Raw genomic sequence first — 21348 nt, forward strand, 5'->3', positions numbered from 1 at the left:
TAAATTGCCACTCTAGGTTGGCTGGTGAATAAATAATTTTCTGCTGAGGAGTACTCGCTGTTGTTGCCTTGGCCTATCGGTCTCTGGTGGGTGCCTCTGCCTCTGTCACCCTTTGCAGCTGTTTACATTTCAGACATTATACTCAATCTCTCGCAGGAATGTGTCATAGAGAACTGTGGTGAGATACCCCCTGGTGGTGACTTTGGCATTTGTGAGCAGGACAACACTGAAGATGTTTTTCCTCCTTTCCCTGATGACTCAGACCTTGACTTCAGCAATGTGAGTGGCTGAAGCTAGTGCCTCGCTTGGTTCTCATGCTCCACTTCTGTCTACATTGCACACAAAATTTTAGTCAGTGTCCAGAAACTTAACTGTGTTTTGCTAGTTGTGTGTCGGTTATTAGCATGCTTCCAACTAATATCCCAACCTTGCCACGCTTCGATTTCATATAAACTGTTTTTTCAAGTGTATGCTCGGCAGCAAAAATGTGAGCTGTATTAGCCATGCATTTACTATCCAAAGCACTGTATTTCAACGGTGGTCTATCCATATTTACTGACCTGCGCATATTAGGGTAATATACTGTCACGATGCAAGGTTTTCTCTTCCAGATCCCAACGGGATTGACACCATGATGCTTTGTATTAATACCTCTGACCGACAGAACTTTCTTTATTGGCAAGCTTTCAAGCGTAGCTAAAAGCTCTCATCACCTCATGTGCTGCGTGTTTTTGCATCTGGAATGGTCTGGTGCTAAGCTTTCCAGTGACCACAAATGTCAGAGACCTGTAAAAATGTTCTTGTAGCACTGTGGTAGTCACCATTAAAAAAAAACAGAACTTAAAAAACAATGAACTCTGGGGTTTTGCGCGCCAAAGCCACGATCTGGGGGACTCTGGATGAATTTTCGCCCAGCTGGGGTTCTTTAATGTGCTCCTAAATCTAAGTACACAAGCATTTTTCATTCCGTCCCCATCGAAATTGTGCTGCCGTGGCCTGGATCGAACCCACGACTTTAAGCTCAGCACTCCAGCGCCATGTCTACTAAGCTACAGCGGCAAGTGTGGCAGTCATCATCTGCAGTCGTATCTCTGCTCTGCATCAAGTGCTAACACAGGCTGAAAATGCCAAGTGTAAAATTGTGGTCATTGAGTATGGGCATAAACACGGCACCTACTGTCACTTTGTGAATCTGCATGAGAATTCGTAAAATTTTCATTTGCAGAACACATGCATAAAATTGCATGCCCTTTCTATTATGTTTTTACCAGGCTGCTTTTAACCCTTTGCATCCCGTTGACGAGTGTAGTCATCATGAAATTTTGTACAAACATAACCAATGACAACTATAGTCATAAACAAAAATTTGTCACGCAGTGCATCTATGATGACTATTCTCGTCCTATTGCGTCTAATTGTGATTCCTGACACTAGATGGCTACACTTGTCCATGTTGTGCCATTTGTGTCTCGCCTTTCATTATATTGCCGCCTCTGACACCTCCGCATAAAGCATGGCTGCCTCCTTGAAGCGAGGCAATGAAAGCGCGCATAAAAAGAAGCTGCATTTTGATGATTTCTGATTAGACCACAGCTCTGTAGAGTTTTGCTCAGAAACGGAGAAAGATGTGCTCTCATCTGAGGAGTGTGATGAAGACTATTCTATGGATGGCCTGGAGTACCTTGCGGCTGCCCATGAGTCTGCCATACGAAGGCGGCCTACTAACGGCTTTACGAGCCGCGTAGAAGTAGCCACTATTCATGTGCATGTTTTTGCAACACTTAGGTTATTTTTTTCTTCATATCCACTTTTTTCCTAGTGTATCGAGCCCTGCAAAATTATTTTTTGCAAGGCACCAAGGCCATGCACAGAAGCCTTGTTGAACCTATCTTCTTACGCAATTTTTGAAATAAAGGAACTCCATTGAATTGAAATAATGGTGCCATTTTATTCATGAAAAGAAAGCTGTGCAAACTAAGCAGAAATAATTTCTGGTAAATTTGGTACAATCTTCTTCTCTTTTTCTTTTGGTTAACAGCATTCTCTGTATACTTAATTCAGCAGCGTTATTGTTGTTTCTTGAGAGATGATTCCTTATGTCACTTCATTGGAAAAGGTGCTACCCTACTCTATAGTTATGGTGATTACCCTATTAATTTTCTTTTCTCAGATTGAGCACATAATGTGTGTGGCTGAAAAAATCCGGCAGTCGGGTAACCACTACTTCCGGAAAGAAGACTATGTTTCAGCAAATGCCAAGTACAAGAAAGCTTTGAGGTTTGTAAGGATTTTTTCTGCAACTCAAACATTGTACCTCACCTCTGTGTACCTGCTGCTGCTGATCTGTAAAGACGTAGATGAGACTGGTTGCCAGAAAATGTAGAGCTTATGCATGTCTAGCTAAATTTTATATGGATATCATTAACTCCCATGCTCTTTCATAAAAAGGTGTACAGAGTTCCGCAAAATTTTTGTTTCAACAAATTTAATCACATTATATCCAGGTTTGAAAAATATACTTATTACATGTGCAGTATCCCTCTTATATTCGCCCAGGCTATTAACAAAAAACAACTGCTCTATAAAAAAAGAAAACTTTCCTTCAGAACATGTGTAAAACTCAAACATAATTATCTGAACCGGTGATGACAAGAGGAATCAAAGGTATTGAAGAATACCTTCAAAGTGCCCAGACTCAAATGCACAATGTGAACTGGTTTGATGAGTGTGATCAGCATTACAATGAAATTAATATATAGTTTAGTTGACCATCCTTTATTGTAGTCACTGTTCTACTGCTGTAGTGAAACTGAAAATGCAGGATTCAATGATGTATCCAAAGACAAATATGTTTGCACGTGGTTCAAAATATTCAAACCAGCATCAAAAAGTCAGAACAGACACAAAATAACTAGATGTGCACCTCTCAGGGATGGAAGTGCCGCGCCAATTGCGAGGACCTGCGTCAAACTGTCGAGCTGCACCTACCTGCGCCAAAACACTAATTTCGAATGAAGATACCAAATTTAGCAGGGCGTGCTTCTTCAGTGGCAAACACTCGTTGGTTAGCGCTTCCAGCGTCGGCGTTTCTGGAGTGTGGGTGTGTTTTTTAGTGTAATTGTAACTAGGTCGCAAGAAAATAAAGACCGTTTTGTGCCCTACAGTGCATTACAAAACATTTTATATAAGTGTTATGCATTTGCGCATACGCAGACCAGCTAAAGATGGTTTGAACTGGCACTCATTTCATGGGGCAGTCGGGAAGGAAAGCCATGCTGAATGAATAAGGTCGTACAGTCTGCTCAGCGTGTAGCCCATCAATTTCATTTTACATTTTAGCACTCGCTTTACGTACTTGTCGGTAAGTACATCGGCATTGATGAATGGGCTGATGCTGTGCGTGTGACGTTCTACATCTATTTCGCATGTGCACCACGTCTCCAGTCACCCGGATAATAGTACGGCATGCTGGCAAACAACTTGTTTGCTTTCATGAAACGTCTTGGTCACAAATATCCAATGGCAACCGCAATCGTCTCTCGAATTTGCACTCGGGCTCCACTACTTTCTACATGGCCACACTACACAAAATCAGGCTTTTGCTGGCGTGGAAAGCAAGCCAAGCATGTGAAGTTTTGTAATTAGTCAACCTTATCTTCCAAATGGTGGCCATAATTAAAAGTTTGGCAAAAGCGTGAACCTCCAATATTCGCATAAACAATGTTTACGACGCGACTTGCGCAGGTTGAGTCCGAAAATTTTTAATAAACCATCATTCAGTGCACAAAATATTGGCTGCCGTATTATATTAGCTTTATGGCACCTGTGGTGGAGTCATGAATAAGCCCAAATAATCTAGCGTATTCAAAATATTGGTCGATGAGGCAGATCGGAAGGCCAGTGAAGGTTTTTATCCCTTTATTGTTCTCATAATTATTTTACAGTACTCTGTTTTTCTCTGCAAGCGATCTGAAATACTGGCCAACATGCAATGACCGGTATGTCACTTCACATTTACATACTGCAGTATTTTGCTATCTTAACTGAACATCTCACAGAATTACAAATTACCAGAGGGTACTATGTGAACGGTGTTCACTTTACCTTGATGGGTGTTTATTGTGAATACTGTGAATATTTCTCGTTCATTGTGTGCAAATATGTTTAATTAGCCAAATTAATTAATTCACCTAGTCAATGAGATGTCAATTAAAAAGTTGTGGATGATGTTGAGAAATGACCGAAAATATAATTTAAAGCAATCTAGGGTTCGTGAAGACCCCCGTTTTAACCCTTTCGCTGGCAGACCTTTCTGGCCGTGGCGCACCCCCAGTGTCGGCTTGGTTTCAGGGAACGAGCATAACAGGGAATGAACATAGCAATTTATTTTTGATTATGATTGATATACAAATAATATAGTCAATGCAATATGCACATTTCAGTGTTCTGCAGCTGTTAGTAAACATCATCATCAGCAGCAGCCTGACTATAACATCCGTTCAACATCCGAATCTGATGATGCAGAACTCATCTCTTTCTCGCATGAGACTCTGTCCGAGTCCGAATCCGAGCTCGGCTCGTATTCTGAATCGGAATTGAGCCACCACTCCAATGAGCAGACGAAGGTCCTGCGCGCTCAGCCATCCGAAAGTAACCGCGCGCAGGGAGGATGCACTTTCAGTCGCCCGCACAACGGAGAGAAATGGGACGTTGCGTGATCAAGAAAACAGAGGGAGATGAAAAAAGGCTAAAACAAAGTTCGAAGGGCTTTACGTGTACTGTTGCAAGTCGGAAACGAGGGTGCAGCGAGAGAGCGAAAGCAGCAATCGAGTCACTCTTTTTGGAGAGGCAACGGCGCGTGCCCCGGAACTTGACGCGCCGTAGCAGACACACCAACAGAAGAAAAATAAAAACCTTCAAACCAGCGGAGATGGCAGAACAACCCTTGAACCCATAACCACACGAGCGCGACGCATGATCCACCGAATGCGGAGCTACCGCGCCACTCAGCAAAGAGAGAGGGGTGAGTGGCAGTCGCACCGTACTCTTCAATACATGAACTGACACAGGTCGGGGCGAAATTACGAACTTGTAGAAAGAGTCAACAGATGGCGTGGCCAGTCCAGGAGCGCCAGCTTTGCGCTCAGGTGCGAAATTTTGAACGCACGATAGAGAACGTACCGGTGCGTCAGTGACACCGTGGGGGGGAAGCGCGAAGACGTACCGGTACGTCCGTGACAGCGAAAGGGTTAAAAAAAAAGAAAAGAAAAAGAAAGCCTGTGAAATAAAGAAACCACCGCCCAAGCACTCCGTACAGATGGTTAACCAGTGAAGCTGAAACATGCGGCCACAGTGTTATCACTGGGTTAATCCTGACGGTTCATTAAACAACAGCTGGATAGGCTGCAGGATCCTTGGTACACAGTTGCTGTTTACGCTCGGCTGCATGAGCCTGTTCTTGTGCTTGGGCTGCAGCATCAGCACAGCCTAAACAAGCTCGTTTCTTGTTCTGCCCGCGGCCTTGCTGATTGAAAGCTGCCTGCTCTTCAGGAGTACGTTTCGCGCGTGACCTACGCATTACGGAGCCGGAGAGAAACTGCTGCGTGCGCTCAGCCGTGACAGAGAGCAACAGCGTCACTACTGGCGCAGCCAATCATGCACCTGTTTCTATTTTTGTTTTCGCGCGTGCGCATGGGGTTGCGCCAGAGGAGTTTTCGGCGTAAAGGCGACAGAGGGAAGAATCGGCTAGCGATATACAGCTTCTCTGTAAAATTAGAAGACACTGATGTGACCTTTTCGGCACCTCTTCACACCAAAGGTTGTATCAATCTTTATGCAAGCCTCGTCAAATAGGGACACTGGGAACGAGCATCTGCCATTTTTGCTCGACGCATAAGCAGTTTTTGGCACATATCTTCGGTTCTTATTAAGTCCACATCAAATGCAAGGTAGCGCAATCTTGTAACATCTCGCTTTCAGAACCGTCGTAAGTCCACAGCCCAGGTTTGCATATTCATAATATACACAATGTAATAAATGCCGTTTACCTCTGAAATTGCTTTTATTACTGGTGCAGAGACACATTGCCTTGTGAATTTTTGGAAATCTCGCAGGCTTATTTTCTTCTTTTTTATTATTATTTTAGAAAGAAAGGGACCGCACGAGACCTAGGTTGCTATATACGCTGTTATCGATCATTTCTCGACGTATTGCACAACCTTTGCATTGGCACCTTATTGAATAAGTAAGGCAATAAATGTTACCTCATTAAACTTAAATATTTGTTGCTTGTTCACAATGAAAAAAAGGAAGAAAAAACTCGGCTAGCATTGATATAAGCTTATCAACATAGGCATTGTTCACAGAAAGCCCACAGTCATTTCTTTCTTTGCCACATTTAGTTATCACATCCGGTATGTAACCTAATGTGGTTTTCTGAGAAACGCCTGTAGGCTTCCTTTGTAGTTTCATGCTACAGTTGGATGTATGACAATTTTTCCTTATCATGAATTTTCCTTGCCTAGCAGGCTTCCGAAGAACCGATTTATTGTAACCTAATAGTGTTCTGCAAAGTCAAATAAAGCGCACCTTTTCTTTACCTACCTATATTTCACTTATATTGACCTTTACCAAGCTCCGCCAAGACGCATATTTACTGCTCCAAAACGGACATTTAAAGCTCCGTACCTGCTCCAAAGTGCCAAATTCCCTGCCCCAAGAGTTGCTCCAAAGCTTCCTTGGCAGCTTCCATCCTTGTCTCCTGTATGTTGAAGTCATTAGGCACAAAAAATATGTTTGTTCACTGGTGCCATCAATGAACAGTAAACAGAGCTTGTCTCAAGGGAAAGCTTGGCTTGTCCTATCTTGATTTGCAGTACAGTGGTAGTGAGATTTTGCTATTGCTTGTTTTTATATCTTAGCATTGCTTGCATTTGTGATTGTGTTGCACAACCCCTACAGTGGATTTGTTGGCGCACATATAGTCTTTTATCACATATATTAAATGTACCCTATTTTACCTGCATATAACCAGCACCCCCGCCTACAACAGCCCAGGAAGAAAGAAAAAGAATCCACGCGTATAACCAGCAGAAATAACTGCATACAACAACACTCAAATATTTGCGAAAACAGTCTCAATTCACGGATGCATGATTCGTCCACGTTGTACCTTCGGCCAGCTGCTCGGTGCCCCCCCCCCGTTTTTGGTGGTGCTGATAAAGCTGGATTCACATGACAGACATGATTGCGGACAAATCAGTCACAAGACGTGGCATGAATTGAACCACTTTGCAGTCAGCATTCACATGACAGAGGTTGACAAGCACGGATTGCGCAGCCCTCGCATGGGCAACGGTGACGGAGTAAATGCGACCAAGCCGAAAATCCCAATGGTGATTTGGCTCTTTGCCACATTGCAAAGCGCTTCACACGGACCGAGGGAGCACAACAAGAACAGGTGACATATGAGTTTTTCCAGCGCCGCATGCACTATTCGCTAACTACTAAATGCAAAAATTACGACCCGTAAAAAGCAGAAGAATGGGTGACCATGAAGGAGGGGAGCAGGGAGGTTCCATTATCCCTACGAGATAATGTAACATTGAATGGTGGAGAACTAGCATTCAGGTGTGGTTTAACTGCAGCCTGCACTGCTTTGAAGCTATACCTGAAGGTGAAATTTACATGTAACCTGCCCCCCAACGTTACTGTTAAATGCAGGACGACGAGCGGTAGGCTCGCTTCCGAATGCCCGTCTGTAATTTTAAGTCTTTTTGAGCAAGTGTAGAGCTCATTTTTACTCTTTGTGCCTCTCTCTCACCGAATGCCGGTCTGGGGGTCACCGTCCTGCGGGAGAAGCACAGCAAAGCGGCTCTCGAAGCTCACCGGACCGAAGCAGCGCGGCAAGCCTCCGCCATCGGCCGCCCTTCATGATGCTCTGATGGCATCCATCGCAAGCAATCAGCAATCAGGTCAGCATGTTTCTTCTGTAGACCACAGAGAAGATGAGCAAGCAAGGAAAAGGCTACGTGAAGATGAAATCGACACAAGGGAATCTACAGGAGACAACGAAGAAATGGACCAGACAGCCTTCACTGTTGTCTCTTACAAAAAGAAAAGAGCCGCAGGTGTTCCTGTTATATTCAAGCCAACTCAGCCTGACAGCAGCTTATGGAAAGTAAACTCAAATCTTCTGGCTTCTGCGGTCGTGACAACAGCCCAAGAAAAGATACTCAGCCACCGTCTCAACAAGGATGGCAGCCTCATGGTGACAGTGTCTACACTTCCTGCAGCCAATCGTCTTCTCACAGTGACAGATCTATCGGGTATTCCTGTAGAAGCTCGAGTCCCATACTCCTACTCTGCCACGTACGGGAGGATACAGGACGTTCCTGTTGACTACTCGGATGACGACCTCAAGGAGTATTTGAGCGAACAAGGAGTCATATCTGCTAAAAGGCAAGCTTTGTACGTCCCTAACGAAGATGGCGTAGTAACGGAAACCCGAAGACGCTCGGTCATCTTGGAATTCTCTAAGGACGCCCCTTTACCAAACCGAGTGTCGCTTGGATTCTGCAGTTATCCCGTGACGGAATACATGGGGCCTGCTACTCAACGTTTCAGATGTCGAAGACATGGACATATAGCGAAATATTGGAAAGGCCCCATCCGCTGCAAGATATGTGCTGGTCCACATACGCGTAAGGAGTGTATGTCACGTTCCCAGCCTCGGTGTGCAAACTGTGGAGCTGAGCATGCTGCGTCACACGGAGGGTGTCCTAAAAAGAAATCAGCCACTCTTGCACGGACGATGGAGCAAATCCAGGGAAGAGTGCGGAAACGACAAGAACCACCACCGAATCCGGATGTGATATATACATCTACAACGCAAAAGCAACACGACATGATGCAGCGCAGCGACACGGCTTTGAAAAAGTCCTTCGCCTCATTCGTGAAAGAAAACCAGCAAAGGCCTTCAACTGCAAAGAGTACATCAAAGCCCTCAAGTGATATAACCTCAAGCCCACGACAGCAGCAAGTGTCCTCAAGGTCGCAGCAGAAGAACTGGAAGAACCAAGAAAAGCTGTTAGATGGTAGCACTGCAAATGAGATATCAAGTATGCTGATTCCCATGATGTTCGCCGCAATCAAGGCTACTCTCCGTGCCAGCCCATCGTTTAAGAGCATCCCTGAGGTAGAGGCCGCCCTGGCTTTGGAACCGCTGGTGTCATCTTCTTTCACGGCGCAAAGCCGTGATTCTTCGCAGTAGCAACGATGGCTTCGCCAACAATCGTCTCACAAGCGGTGTCCACCAACAAACACTTCCGCACTTGTACTATATTCCAGTGGAACGCTTGCGGCTTGCGCTCGAAGTTAGCAGATTTTAAGCATCTTGCGCGAGTGTACCGATTCCCTTTTATGGTCATTTCCGAGTCTAGCGTCGCCGAGCAGTTTAGGATAAAGGGTTATTATTTTCATCATTCAAGGCGACAAAATGGAATTAGCCGACTGCTCGTTGGATTTCGCAACGACATACCTGCCTCTGTGATTGACGTAGCACCACATGACAAGAACGAATATATTTGCGCAACCACAGTGATTGCATCCAAAGTGTTTACCCTGATCGGCGTCTACTTGGAACCAGGATCACCTTTCGACGTGACAAGATTGGAAAACTTATTGACAAAAACTCAGTCTCCACATATTATTTGTGACGATTTCAATGCACATAACGAGATCTGGGGCAGTTCACATACATGTGCTCGGGGTGCTAAGCTGGCAAAGCTTCTTGCAAAATACAATATAGAGCCCTTGAACGATGGCAGCATAACATACCTGAAAAATCTGAAGACTGTTAGCTGCATTGACGTCACATTCGTATCAAGTTAAGTGGCCCCTATGTTCGGATGGTGTACAGATTTCGATACTCGAGGTAGTGATCACTACCCGATCCTAATCTCTGCCCTTCATTTTCGGACGTTGCCCAGAAAAGTGAAACTGAAGTCGGTAGACTGGGAAGCTTACACAGCAGCTGTAAACAAAGGGATCACAGCCTCGACTACGAATGCAGAATTAATACCGGCAATAGCTCATTGCCTCAAACAAAGTACCCGCTCTGCCACTAAGCATTGTAATGTACCAACTAACGACGAGGAATTTGAAAGGTTATGTGCCATTCGAAGGCGTGCCGAAAGGAAGGCTCTACATACTAAGAATATCGAAGACCTCAGAACTTGTCGATGGGCACAAATACATATACGACGTTACCTCACCAAACTGGACCGAAAAAGGTGGAGGGACTTTTGTAGGACACTGGACATACAACAACCGCTGAGCAAAATCTGGCGAGTCGTCAGAGGCATTCGCAAAGAGCCACAACAGCTTTATCCTTTTATCGCCCTCTCATTACATGAGCGCGAATCCCTGAAAGAGGTGGCAGAGCAGTACTGCAGGCTTCTTTCCAACGGGGCACAACCTTTTCGGCAAATTCCAAGTCATCAGCCTAGTCCACCTTGAGCTACCCTTCCTGACTTAGAATTACCATTCACCATCGAAGAGCTCACGGCAGCAATCGGCCACGTAAACAAGCGATTATCACCTGGCCATGACGGTGTGAGTTATGAAGCGCTCGCAAATCTATGCCACACATCTCGCCTACGCCTTCTGGAGTATTACAATGCCTCATGGATAACTGGGGAGGTTCCTACAGAATGGAAGCTTGCGAAAGTTATTCCTATATTGAAGCCAGGGAAGCAGCCAACAAATTACGCCTCCTTCAGACCCATATCTTGGCTTAGCTGCGTAGGGAAGCTATTCGAAAAAATGATCTGCAAACGACTAAATTGGTTCCTGGAAACTACAAAAGTTTACCCGGAGTAAATGAATGGCTTCCGGCAAAATAGGTCCGCACTTGATAATGTCATTGCCTTGGTCTCGTCAATTGAAGAGGAATTGGTCTCTGGAAACATACCTACTCCATTATTTTTAGACATTAAGGCTGCATATGATTCAGTCTATCATAAAGCAATACTTGACGCTTTGGAAACCCTTGGTCTTGGAGGACGGCTTTACGCATGGATTGAAGACTATCTTCAAGGACACCAACTTTTCATGTGTACCCCGGATGGCCCCACGGCGCTTTATGCCGTCGAGAAGGGAGTGCCACAAGGAGCTGTGTTAAGCCCGGTATTATTTAATTTAGTCCTCATCCATCTGAGAAGAAACCTGCCCCGCGGCGTCAAAATCGCACTGTATACGGACGACATCTGTATTTGGAGGCGCGTTCCCGCAGTACCACCCAACAACGTCTCCAGAGAGCGCTAGCAAATATATCGGCCTACCTAAATCCAAGGGGTCTGAAATTGTCCCCTGACCAAAGCGTTGCCATGGCTTTCACGCGGAGGTGTATGGAAAAATACCCACTACTGTTGGGTGGTCGTGCCCTTCCATACGTCAAGACGCAAAGGTTTCTTGGAGTGACGATCGACAGGAACCTCACATGGTCGCCCCAAGTGAAAAAACTGAGTGAGATGGTTTCCTCGGCGTCGCACGTATTCCGATTTTTAGCCGGATCACAGTGGGGCAGCAACTGTCGATCAGTGGTGCTCCTCCATAAGGCCTACGTCACGGAACACTATGATATTACCTCCCGATCCTGCACAAAATGTCTCCCGCAAGCAAGAGAAAACTTGAGGCAGCACGAAACAACTGCCATCGCGTATGTCTTGGCCTTCCGAAGGGGTCGTCCCGCTCAGGAACTGTAGCAGAAGCTGGATGCCTGCCTCTCGAAGTGCTATCTTCGTAGGAGACACTTCAGATTCACCTCCGCCACGTCATTCATACGAAGACTCACTTTTTAAAATATATTTCTAGAACCCGTGCTACATCTAGCTTTGGGCAGGCTGTCGGAAGCATATCTATTTCGATTCCTTCTCAGGCGTCACAAATTATGCCACGAAACATTTCACCATGGACACTGTCCCAACTGGAAATCGTGCCATATATACCTAGAATCAGTGCGAAAAAGAAAATGCCTCAAGCAGCGACTTATCAGATAGCTTTGGAATATATGCACAAAGAATACGCAGCCGCAACGCACGTTTTCACAGATGGTTCTACAACTCCACATCGTTCATCATGCGGACTTTTTGTTCCCTCTACAGGGCAACAATTCTCGTTTTGTCTTGAGCGAGCAACATCATCTACTTCAGCAGAGCTATATGGCATTGAGGAGGCCCTTGTGTATGTACTTCGACAACAGCTGCCAAAGACATGGGTGATTTTTACAGATTCAAAAGCAGCCCTACAAAGTATGTGGAACAGGCACAAGCGTTGCACATTGGCACATTGAACATTGCACATTGGAACAGGCACATTGCTTATCTTCACCACAGGGCTAAGATTGCTGGGCATTGCATAAAGTTCCAGTGGATACCTGGCCATGGTGGCATTTTGGGAAATGAAAGAGCGGATGAAGCTGCCAGAAATGGACTCCAGTACCGCAAGTTCAAAAGAACATTTTTTACAAAAGCCGATGCTTCAAGCATGGCAAAAAAAATATGCCTATCAAGAAAAAGACCGCATCTGGAATCTTCTGCTTCACCAAGATAACTTCCTGCATTACATTGACCCGGAAATGAGACCGAAAATTCCACGACCACTTCCTCGGCACATAGAGACATTGTACCATCGTCTTCAACTGAACGTGGCATACACGAACAATTATCTGTACCGCATAGGGCTTACCACAAACCCATACTGTGATGACTGTCGCAACTTAGAGACAATTGAGCACATATTACTAAAATGCCCCGCGTACCGCGATGAGAGACAATTTTTTGAGCAACAAATGGACATGATTTGCCACGAACCATTAACGTTACCGAGCATCTTAGGTCCAATGCCCAGCTCTTCAAAACAGTGACGGGTTTTGGTTTATTGTTCAAATACCTGTCAGAAATTGGTCTAATAGGAAAGCTTTAAAAATTGCACACTTCATATACAAAAGCCAAAATTTACCCGCCATGTCACCTGTAAATGTTAGTATCAGGTGCACTCTGACATTTCATATTTATTTTTATCCTCTTTTTCTCCCACTCTCTTCTGGAATCTTTTAATCCCATTCCCCATTCCCATACAGAGTAGCATACCAGCGGCGGCAAAATTCTCTGCTTTTCTAATAAAGAGCCCTCTCTCTCTCTCTCTCTTAAATGCAAAGAAATGTTGGTGTGAGTTATATACACAAACGCATGGTAATGAAGAAAAAATATTGGTTTGAATGTGACTTTGTTATAACCGTGATTAACTGTAGGTATTTAGTGTCGTGTTGACATTTCGGCCATGTGACTACAAGCCAGGGAAAAATTGGGCTTGATAGCTGCAACAGTGACGCCACTCAGACAAAAGCAAATCGAGGTAAAAAGAACTTGGGGAAGCAGTTTATTTGATGCTTTGTATATAATATTGGTTTGTAAAGTATTGGTTTGAATGTGACTTTGTTACAACCGTGATTAACTGTAGGTATTTAGTGTCGTGTTGACATTTCGGCCATGTGACTACAAGCCAGGGAAAAATTGGGCTTGATAGCTGCAACAGTGACGCCACTCAGACAAAAGCAAATCGAGGTAAAAAGAACTTGGGGAAGCAGTTTATTTGATGCTTTGTATATAATTGAAATGGCGTATACTTTTCTGATGTACTTATGTATGCTAATATACTGATGAGTGATGATCATGAGTTTTGAAACTGACTGCACTGCACTACAGTTACGCCTACAAAAAACTGTCTTTGCTTACTGCAGCATGTGGTACAGATATTTCACAGTGGACTGTTAGTAATGCTGGTTTACAGAAGATGCTTTGGTTGTCACGATGGTTCCACTCTTTTTCCAAAAGCTCCTTGTGAAATTTCCTTGTTACAAATGAAGCTGCTATGGAACAAATGTTCTACAGTGGATTCGCTTTTGGAGGGATTTCTGTAATGCTTGATTGGGCAAACTATCATGCGGGTGCTTCATTGTTCTTTCAGGTATCTCAACAGGCTACACGAGGTGAACGAGCTTTCCAAAGAGCAGGAGAGCAAGATTGCCAGTGTGGTACTGCCTTGCATTCTTAACAGGCAAGTTGGTGCGGAATTGTCTTGCATTCCGAACTGTGGAACCACAGCTTGTCGCAACTTTTTCACAGCAGAACACTGCGTGAAGAAGTTCAGGGCGGAGAAAGAGGCACGTTTCTTACATTCTTGATGTAATTGTGTAGCGGTGGTCAAGATTAGTGCTTGAATTTAAGGGGAGACACCCCTCAAATCTTTCTTTTTTTTATTTATTTTTTTATAATTTGTACCAGAAGTTTGCTAATTAAGCAAATTATACAGTTTCTTATGAAGATTTCAAATATGTCATTAGCTTTTGTGTAGCTGCTATAGGGCTTGCGTTATGTCATATACAATATTGCAAAGGATAGTTGTCAAATAAATATATCATCATCATCATAAGCCTATTTTATGTCCACTGCAAGACGAAGGCCTCTCCCTGTGATCTCCAATTACCCCTGTCCTGCGCCAACCGATTCCAACTAGCACCCGCAAATTTCCTAATTTCGTCGCACCACCTAGTCTTCTGCCGTCCTCTACTGCACTTCCCTTCTCTTGGTACCCATTATGTAACCCTAATGGTCCAACGGTTATCTAATCTGTGCATTACATGACCTGCCCAGCGCCATTTTTTTCTCTTAATGTGAATTAGAATATTGTCTACTCCCATTTGCTTTCTGATCCAAACCTCTCTCTTTCTCTCTCTTAAAGTTACGCCTAGCATTCTTCGTTCCATCGCTCTTTGCGCAGTCCTTAACTTGTTCTCAAGCTTCTTTGTCAGCCTCCAAGCCTCTGCGCCATATGTCAGCACTGGTAAAATGATACAGCACTTTTCAATGATAACGGTAAGCTCCCAGTCAGGAGCTCACGATGTCTGCCGTATGCGATCCAACCCATTTTATTCTGTGGATTTCCTTGTCATGGTCAGGGTTCCCTGTGATTAGTTGACCTAGGTAAACATACTCCTTCACAGACTCTACAGGCTGACTTGCAATCCTGAACTCTTGTTCCCTTGCCCGGTTACTCATCATTATCTTTGTCTTCTGCATATTAATCTTCAACCCCACTCTTACACTCTCCCTGTTAAGGTCCTCAATCATTTGTTGTAACTTGTCTGCAGTGTTGCTAAATAGAGTAGCGTCATCAGCTAACCAAAAGTTGCTGAGGTATTCGCCGTTGATCCTTACTCCTAAACCTTCCCAGTTTAATAGCTTGAATACTTCTTCCAAGCGCGCAGTGAATAGCATTGGAGAGATTGTATCTCCTTGTCTGACCCCTTTCTTTATAGGCATCTTCCTACTTTTCTTTTGTAGAATTAAGGTGGCTGTCGAATCTCTGTAAATATTTTACGAGGTATTTACGTAAGCAGTCTGTACTCCTTGATTACGCAATGCCTCTATGACTGCTGGTATCTCTACTGAATCCAATGCTTTTTCGTAAAATAGAGAAGCTTATTGTACCCTGCAAATTTCTCGATAACCTGATTAATGACATGGATGTGATCCATTGTAGAGTATCCCTTCCTGAAGCCAGCCTGTTCCCTTGGTTGACTAAAGTCCAGTGTTGCCCTTATTCTATTGGAGATTATTTTGGTAAATATTTTATATAATACTGGGAATAAGCTAATGGGCCTATAATTTTTCAGTTCTTTAATGTCTCCCTTTTTGTGGATTAGTCTAATGTTTGCATTCTTCCAGTTTTCTGGGATGCTTGCAGTCGATAGACACTTCGTATAGAGAGCCGCCAGTTTTTCTAGCATTATGTCTCCTCCATCTTTGATTAAATCGACTGTTATTCCGTCTTCTCCTGCTGCTTTTTCCCGTTTCATGTCTTGCAAGTCCCTTCTGACCTCATCTCTAGTTATTGGAGGAGCTTCTGTATCCTGTTCATTATTGTTTCTAATGGAGTACTTCCGAGTCCTAGGGCTTGAGTTATGTCATATACAAAATTGCATAGGGTAGTCATCAAATAAATATAGGGTAATTGCTTATTACGCATGCAATTTTTACAAAAAGCATCGTGCTGTAGATTATTTAGTTCTCTGTAGACTGCAATGTGCCAATATGTAGCCAAACAATCTGTAGAATTACTTAAACTGTGCAAAGAAAAAAATTTAGACCATTCCAACTATTTTTTTAAACAATTCCCTAATAAGTAATCTTTACTTTTGCAACTGCTGCTAAGAGATATTACAATTTCAAGTAGATGTATCAACATTCTGCATATATTCAAGAGTATGTAGGCCAAATTTCGTTTGTAGTATAAGAAAATTATAAGTACAAGGTTATTTTCATGGAATTGTGAAAAAAAGAGTTGTTGAACTGTCATAAAGTTTTTTCATAGTTATCGCAATTTTACATGCTGTTTGGATAGATATCAGCACTTTGCACTCTATAAATAGGTAGATAAGCTATAGCATAGTGCTTTTTGTGAAAGTTTATTACCAAGGAAAGCGCCTGCAAAGATCACAATTTTTTTTCATTGTGTTGGACATAACTCAAGAAATATAGCAGCTATACACAAAAACCAATGACATACAGTAATTGGAAATCTTCTAAAAAAAAAGTCTACAATTTCCTATATTTTTAAACCTCTAGTAGAAATGTTAAGAACAAGTTTTTTCGAAGAGCGTCTCTCTTAACAGCGAGAAAAAGGAGAGGAGTTATTTTAGAAAGTTTGGCACATGTTGTTATTACAGCATTAAATGGACCGGAAAATGATGGTGTAAGTTCTGTTCAAATGCATTTAACCTGCAGGGAAGAATCTTGCAGGCATAAAATGCAAATTCTGAGTGCCGACATAAGCTCTGCACTTTATGAATGGATTGAAAATATTTCACATATATAAAAGAAAACGCTTATTGGTTACGTCTGTCAGCAATCACAAGTGCAGTGCAAATGATGCTGATCATTACAGCACGCAATACAAGATTTTATGCAAGGCTTGGAAGGATTGTACCAATTACTCTGCATTTAATAAGGCATATTTCACTGCTATGCTTTCATTACAGTGCTGCATCCAAGCTGAAGTTAAAGAGGTACCATCAAGCATTGGATGACTGTGATGAGGTGATCAAATGTGCATGCTCCTGGCAACTTGCAAAAAAGCATACATATTCCTATACTATGCTGTTTTCATGCTCTTTAAAGTTACTTTAAATGCTTATCGTATTCGTAAAAATACATCATAAACTTTCCTTCCTTCTTTCTTGTTGAAAAACACACATGAGAAAACACCTGTCCTTTATGTCCAGCATGTTGCACCAAATATTGCTTGTGATTTTTCTAAATTTCAAATTTCAGTATGCTGCAAGCTGGGCCACAAAGTGACTTAAGATTTGCAGAGAACCAACCTTTCGATAGCAGCATTCAAGGGTGTGAGCTCAATTTAAAAGCAATAGAGGTAATGGGGGCAAGAGCTCAAAAAGGGCCAACTTATATTCATTATCTTCACAAGAAAAGGAGAGTTTCCTGACTTTAAGTCATTGGCTTAGTCACCTAAAGTGACACATATCCATAATGGTGTCACTGTGCAAATAGCCCAGTGAATATGCATTGCCAGTATGTACCTGTGCAGAAAGTCCTGCACGAATGCTCGTTGCACTAAAGGATCGTACTTAGGGCCTTTAAGCACCATGTATAGAACTGTGTTACACATTGTTATTTTTCATATTAATCATGACACCTTCTTATCTTTCTTCACTTCCAATTCATCAAGATATTGTATACTTTAGACTCACAGTCCTGTTGCATTCATAAAAATACAATAAACCTTCCAATGTCCATACTCTACTGCAGTGTTGTAGCCAGTTTCTATGCCAACCTCAAAACCTTCTATGTGATTCATAGCATTACAGTTAAACCTCAACATAACAAAGTCAGTAAAATTGGCAGTTTGCTTTGTTATGTTGAAATTTTGCTGCATTGAAATTCAACATCTTATACGAATAAGCACAGTCGGTGAGGGATCTTTCTTGCAGGGAAGGGGCTCCAAAACTTTCTAATTTGGAAAACACACACTTGAATCGGAAAGAAATTCGTGTTATTGAATTTGAGGGTCAGAAATGAAAGGCACTTCCACGCCATGTGGAAATCTTCACATTGGCGGTACGAAACAAAGCCAGCTACACTTTTGCGTCTACTCCTCCTCCATTGCTGATAATGTCACCAGCAGCAGGACAACGCTGTCATGAAAAGCGCCAACAGCCGGCAGCGAATGCTTCATCTGGCTCTCGCTTCAACGCCTCTATGAAACTCGAGATTCCGCAACATTCAGTTCTAAATGCGCGGGAAGACAGCGCAGGAAGATGCAATGCCCAATCTTTACACATGCGGCATATTACCACTAGAACAGGGCTTGCAGTTTGTGTATGCGCTCAGCCATGTGCAGCCACGGCAGCGCTAAGAAAGAAGGCTCGCACCAATCTGCCCCGATGGCTTCAAGGCTCACAGGCCCAGGACACCAAATTTCTGCGGCTACGCCCGTTTTGCAGGCGAGTCCTTGAAGCCGCCGACTGTGCGCCTGCTATCTTCTGTGCCTTCGTCAGGACAGCCACTCCGAAGTTTGCAAGGTTGGGATGTTGAGGTCTCCTAACATTAGTCATCCTGGTGTGTCCTTACTCTGATGGCACCAAGTGCGATGTCAGCAGAATTATCAACTGCACGAGCCACTAGCAACACAGACAATGACCAGAGAAATTAGCAGAACGCCCATTGCTCTGACCTCGCACGCGATCAGAGAATGGAACAAGTTGAAGACGAGGATGTAGAGCATCTACGAGGTACGCAGAGTGCCATGCTCTTGGATATTCAAAATATTATGAAAAGCATTGAACTTGTTTTAAAGATGCGAAGTGCAAAGTAAGTGAGCACTGCTTTCCTTTAAAATAAAAAAACCAGAACCTGAAAAGCGTAGACACATAACCTTATCAAAATGAACAGAATAGAGAACGATGTCTATGCATGCAAAACCTTCGAATTCGAAATCTGCCTCACAAAAGCAAAGCTCCACGTCAAAATTAAGAAACTAGAAAGAAGGCCAGAAAACAGCACTGAAGCCAGAGGGAGCAGTATTGCTACAGAAATCATAAGAATTGTGTTAAATAAGGCAACTACTTCGATGCGCGCAAGCAGAAATGGTGCGACTTTGCTCGAGCTAATGCAATCGAAGACATTTGCAAAAAATTACATTTTTTAATGCACCTTGAGCTCCAACTATGATAAGTTCCTTGAAGGTGTCCTCAGTCATTATGTCAACAAAGAGCAATGTAGTCCTGTCAATTTTCCATTAAGTGTGTCTCAAAAAAGGGGGGGGGGGGGGGTGGAAATCGAAGGAAAATGAGAAGCCTCTGGAAGAACAAGCGGATCAGATTAATTAAAGGAATATAGGTTCCTGCAATGTCAAGCAAAGTGTCAATTGAAGTTTATGGCAGTAAGCACAAGAACAATGCCTCAAGGAAGATTTAGGTTCAATTGTTTCAGATCAGCTAGGAGCGGAAGCCATGCTCAAGGCATCAAAAAAATTGTCGCCAAGAGGGGAACAAAAACCCGGACTAATGCAACAAAAAACCGTGCATAAACATGTGAAGAAAAAGTGCGAGTTAAGTGGACGCTGGAGAATACTTATAAAGACAAGAGAGACCAGTGAACCGAAAAGAAAAGAAAACCTTGCTAGAAGTTTCAATGCAGGATGTACCAGAACACACGCAGCACATAAATTTTTATTCTACATTGTGTAAAATAAAATTAAAACAGAAATCACCCCTCGGATGGCAAACCACTTGCATTGCGTAAAGCTAACAAAACTAACTACGTCAAGCATGCTATTTTGCAGGGCCTGCATCGGTGCAGATCTCTTGCATCACATGACATGCTGTGTGGTCGCTTTAAAAAGTTGTGCTGCTAGGTTACAACTTCACATTCGGGGAAAGCGTCCGCTTTGTGGTAGGTGCAAAGAGCGGCAGCCTTGCGCGAAGCCTGTTCAACAGCCCTGCAGCAGAGTTTTTGTTCCACTCTCAATCAAGATTTCGAGATATCCGCAATTGGGCCCAAAAATACTTCAAGATAGAGGGCAATAAATACATGGCACGTATGGGAAATAGTTCAGTGCCGCGTAAAATTTCGACTTAACCGATTTTTCGAGATATGCGAGTTGAAGTTAACTGTATGTTGAATATAGAAGGCGGCGGTGGCCACATCTCGCAAACATACGATCATCATAGATGTTGGGGTGCCATTAAAGGAAGATCAGGGCAGCCATTGTGTCAGTCTTAGTTTTATTACAATGCATAAGGCATAAGCACTGGAAAAATGTTTGCTTGATATTTGGGATGCTATCTACCTTTACCAAATGGCACCACTGGCCTGGTCTAAACAAAACTTGTGGTATATAGGTATTCATATTTGTAATAACCCATAATTCTGTCTTGCATTATATTTCATTCAGCTTCAGATAACTGACCATTTTATAAACCAAATGAAATTTATTAGTTCCAAGGAACTTGAGATACTGCAAGCTGACCATGTTTGTTTTGATCCACATAGTGAAGTCAGGAGCACAGTTTCACTCTGGACGGCTGTGTGCCTGGTACTGTGCAGGAATAATTTTTAATGGTGCAAGGTAACATACCGTATTTACTCACATAATGATCGCACTCGCGTAATGATCAAAATTATATTTTTTTATTTCCTGTGTAATGATCGCACCCCGAACTTGCCGCAGCGATATGTCAAGTGCCAAGTCTAGCTAATAATGATCGCACGTACCATCTGTCGAATTCTGCGCGAACGACTCTTCAAGACAAACCAAGCGGTCTGCACGCACCAAACATTCTTAAGCAGATGCCCCATTTCATTCCTTTCAAAACTTTCTGCACTTCCATGACAAAAAAAAGCTACAAGTAAACTTCCCTTTATTATGTGTAGGCTTTATAGTGGTTGTGGTCAACAACAACAACAAAAAAGGCGCCTTTTGATTCTTCTCGTCAGCACTCGTGGGCACGCAACAAATAGCAAGTGGCAATGATAGTAGCCACGTTTACACTGATACGTTAGAAGTGTACCCTGTTCATATGCCGACACTTGTAACACAGCTAAGATATTCGCCCACCCTTAGTGGAAACGTATTAGGATAGTAGTGAAGACAAATGCCACAGTTTCCACAGCATGCCCGCCATGTGTTTCGATGTCACTGGCAGCTAAGCGCACCTATCTGCTTCTGTTCCCTCAAAGTAGACATGGCTGCGTTATTGTCGCAAAC

At 43.2% G+C, this 21348-nt stretch overlaps 1 protein-coding gene across 1 annotated transcript in view; it reads left to right on the plus strand.

Annotated features, from left to right (window-relative positions):
* Cyp40 (Cyclophilin 40) overlaps positions 1 to 21348 on the plus strand; it is a 34473-nt gene that overhangs the window by 5697 nt on the left and 7428 nt on the right. The window contains exons 5-8 of the mRNA XM_050184090.3: positions 157 to 279; positions 2171 to 2277; positions 14029 to 14118; positions 17102 to 17159. Of these exons, the coding sequence (XP_050040047.3) occupies positions 157 to 279; positions 2171 to 2277; positions 14029 to 14118; positions 17102 to 17159 (378 nt within the window). The remainder of the gene's footprint in view (positions 1 to 156; positions 280 to 2170; positions 2278 to 14028; positions 14119 to 17101; positions 17160 to 21348) is intronic.

This window comes from Dermacentor andersoni, chromosome 4 (assembly GCF_023375885.2).
Source record: "Dermacentor andersoni chromosome 4, qqDerAnde1_hic_scaffold, whole genome shotgun sequence".
In the NCBI taxonomy this organism is placed as follows: domain Eukaryota; kingdom Metazoa; phylum Arthropoda; class Arachnida; order Ixodida; family Ixodidae; genus Dermacentor; species Dermacentor andersoni.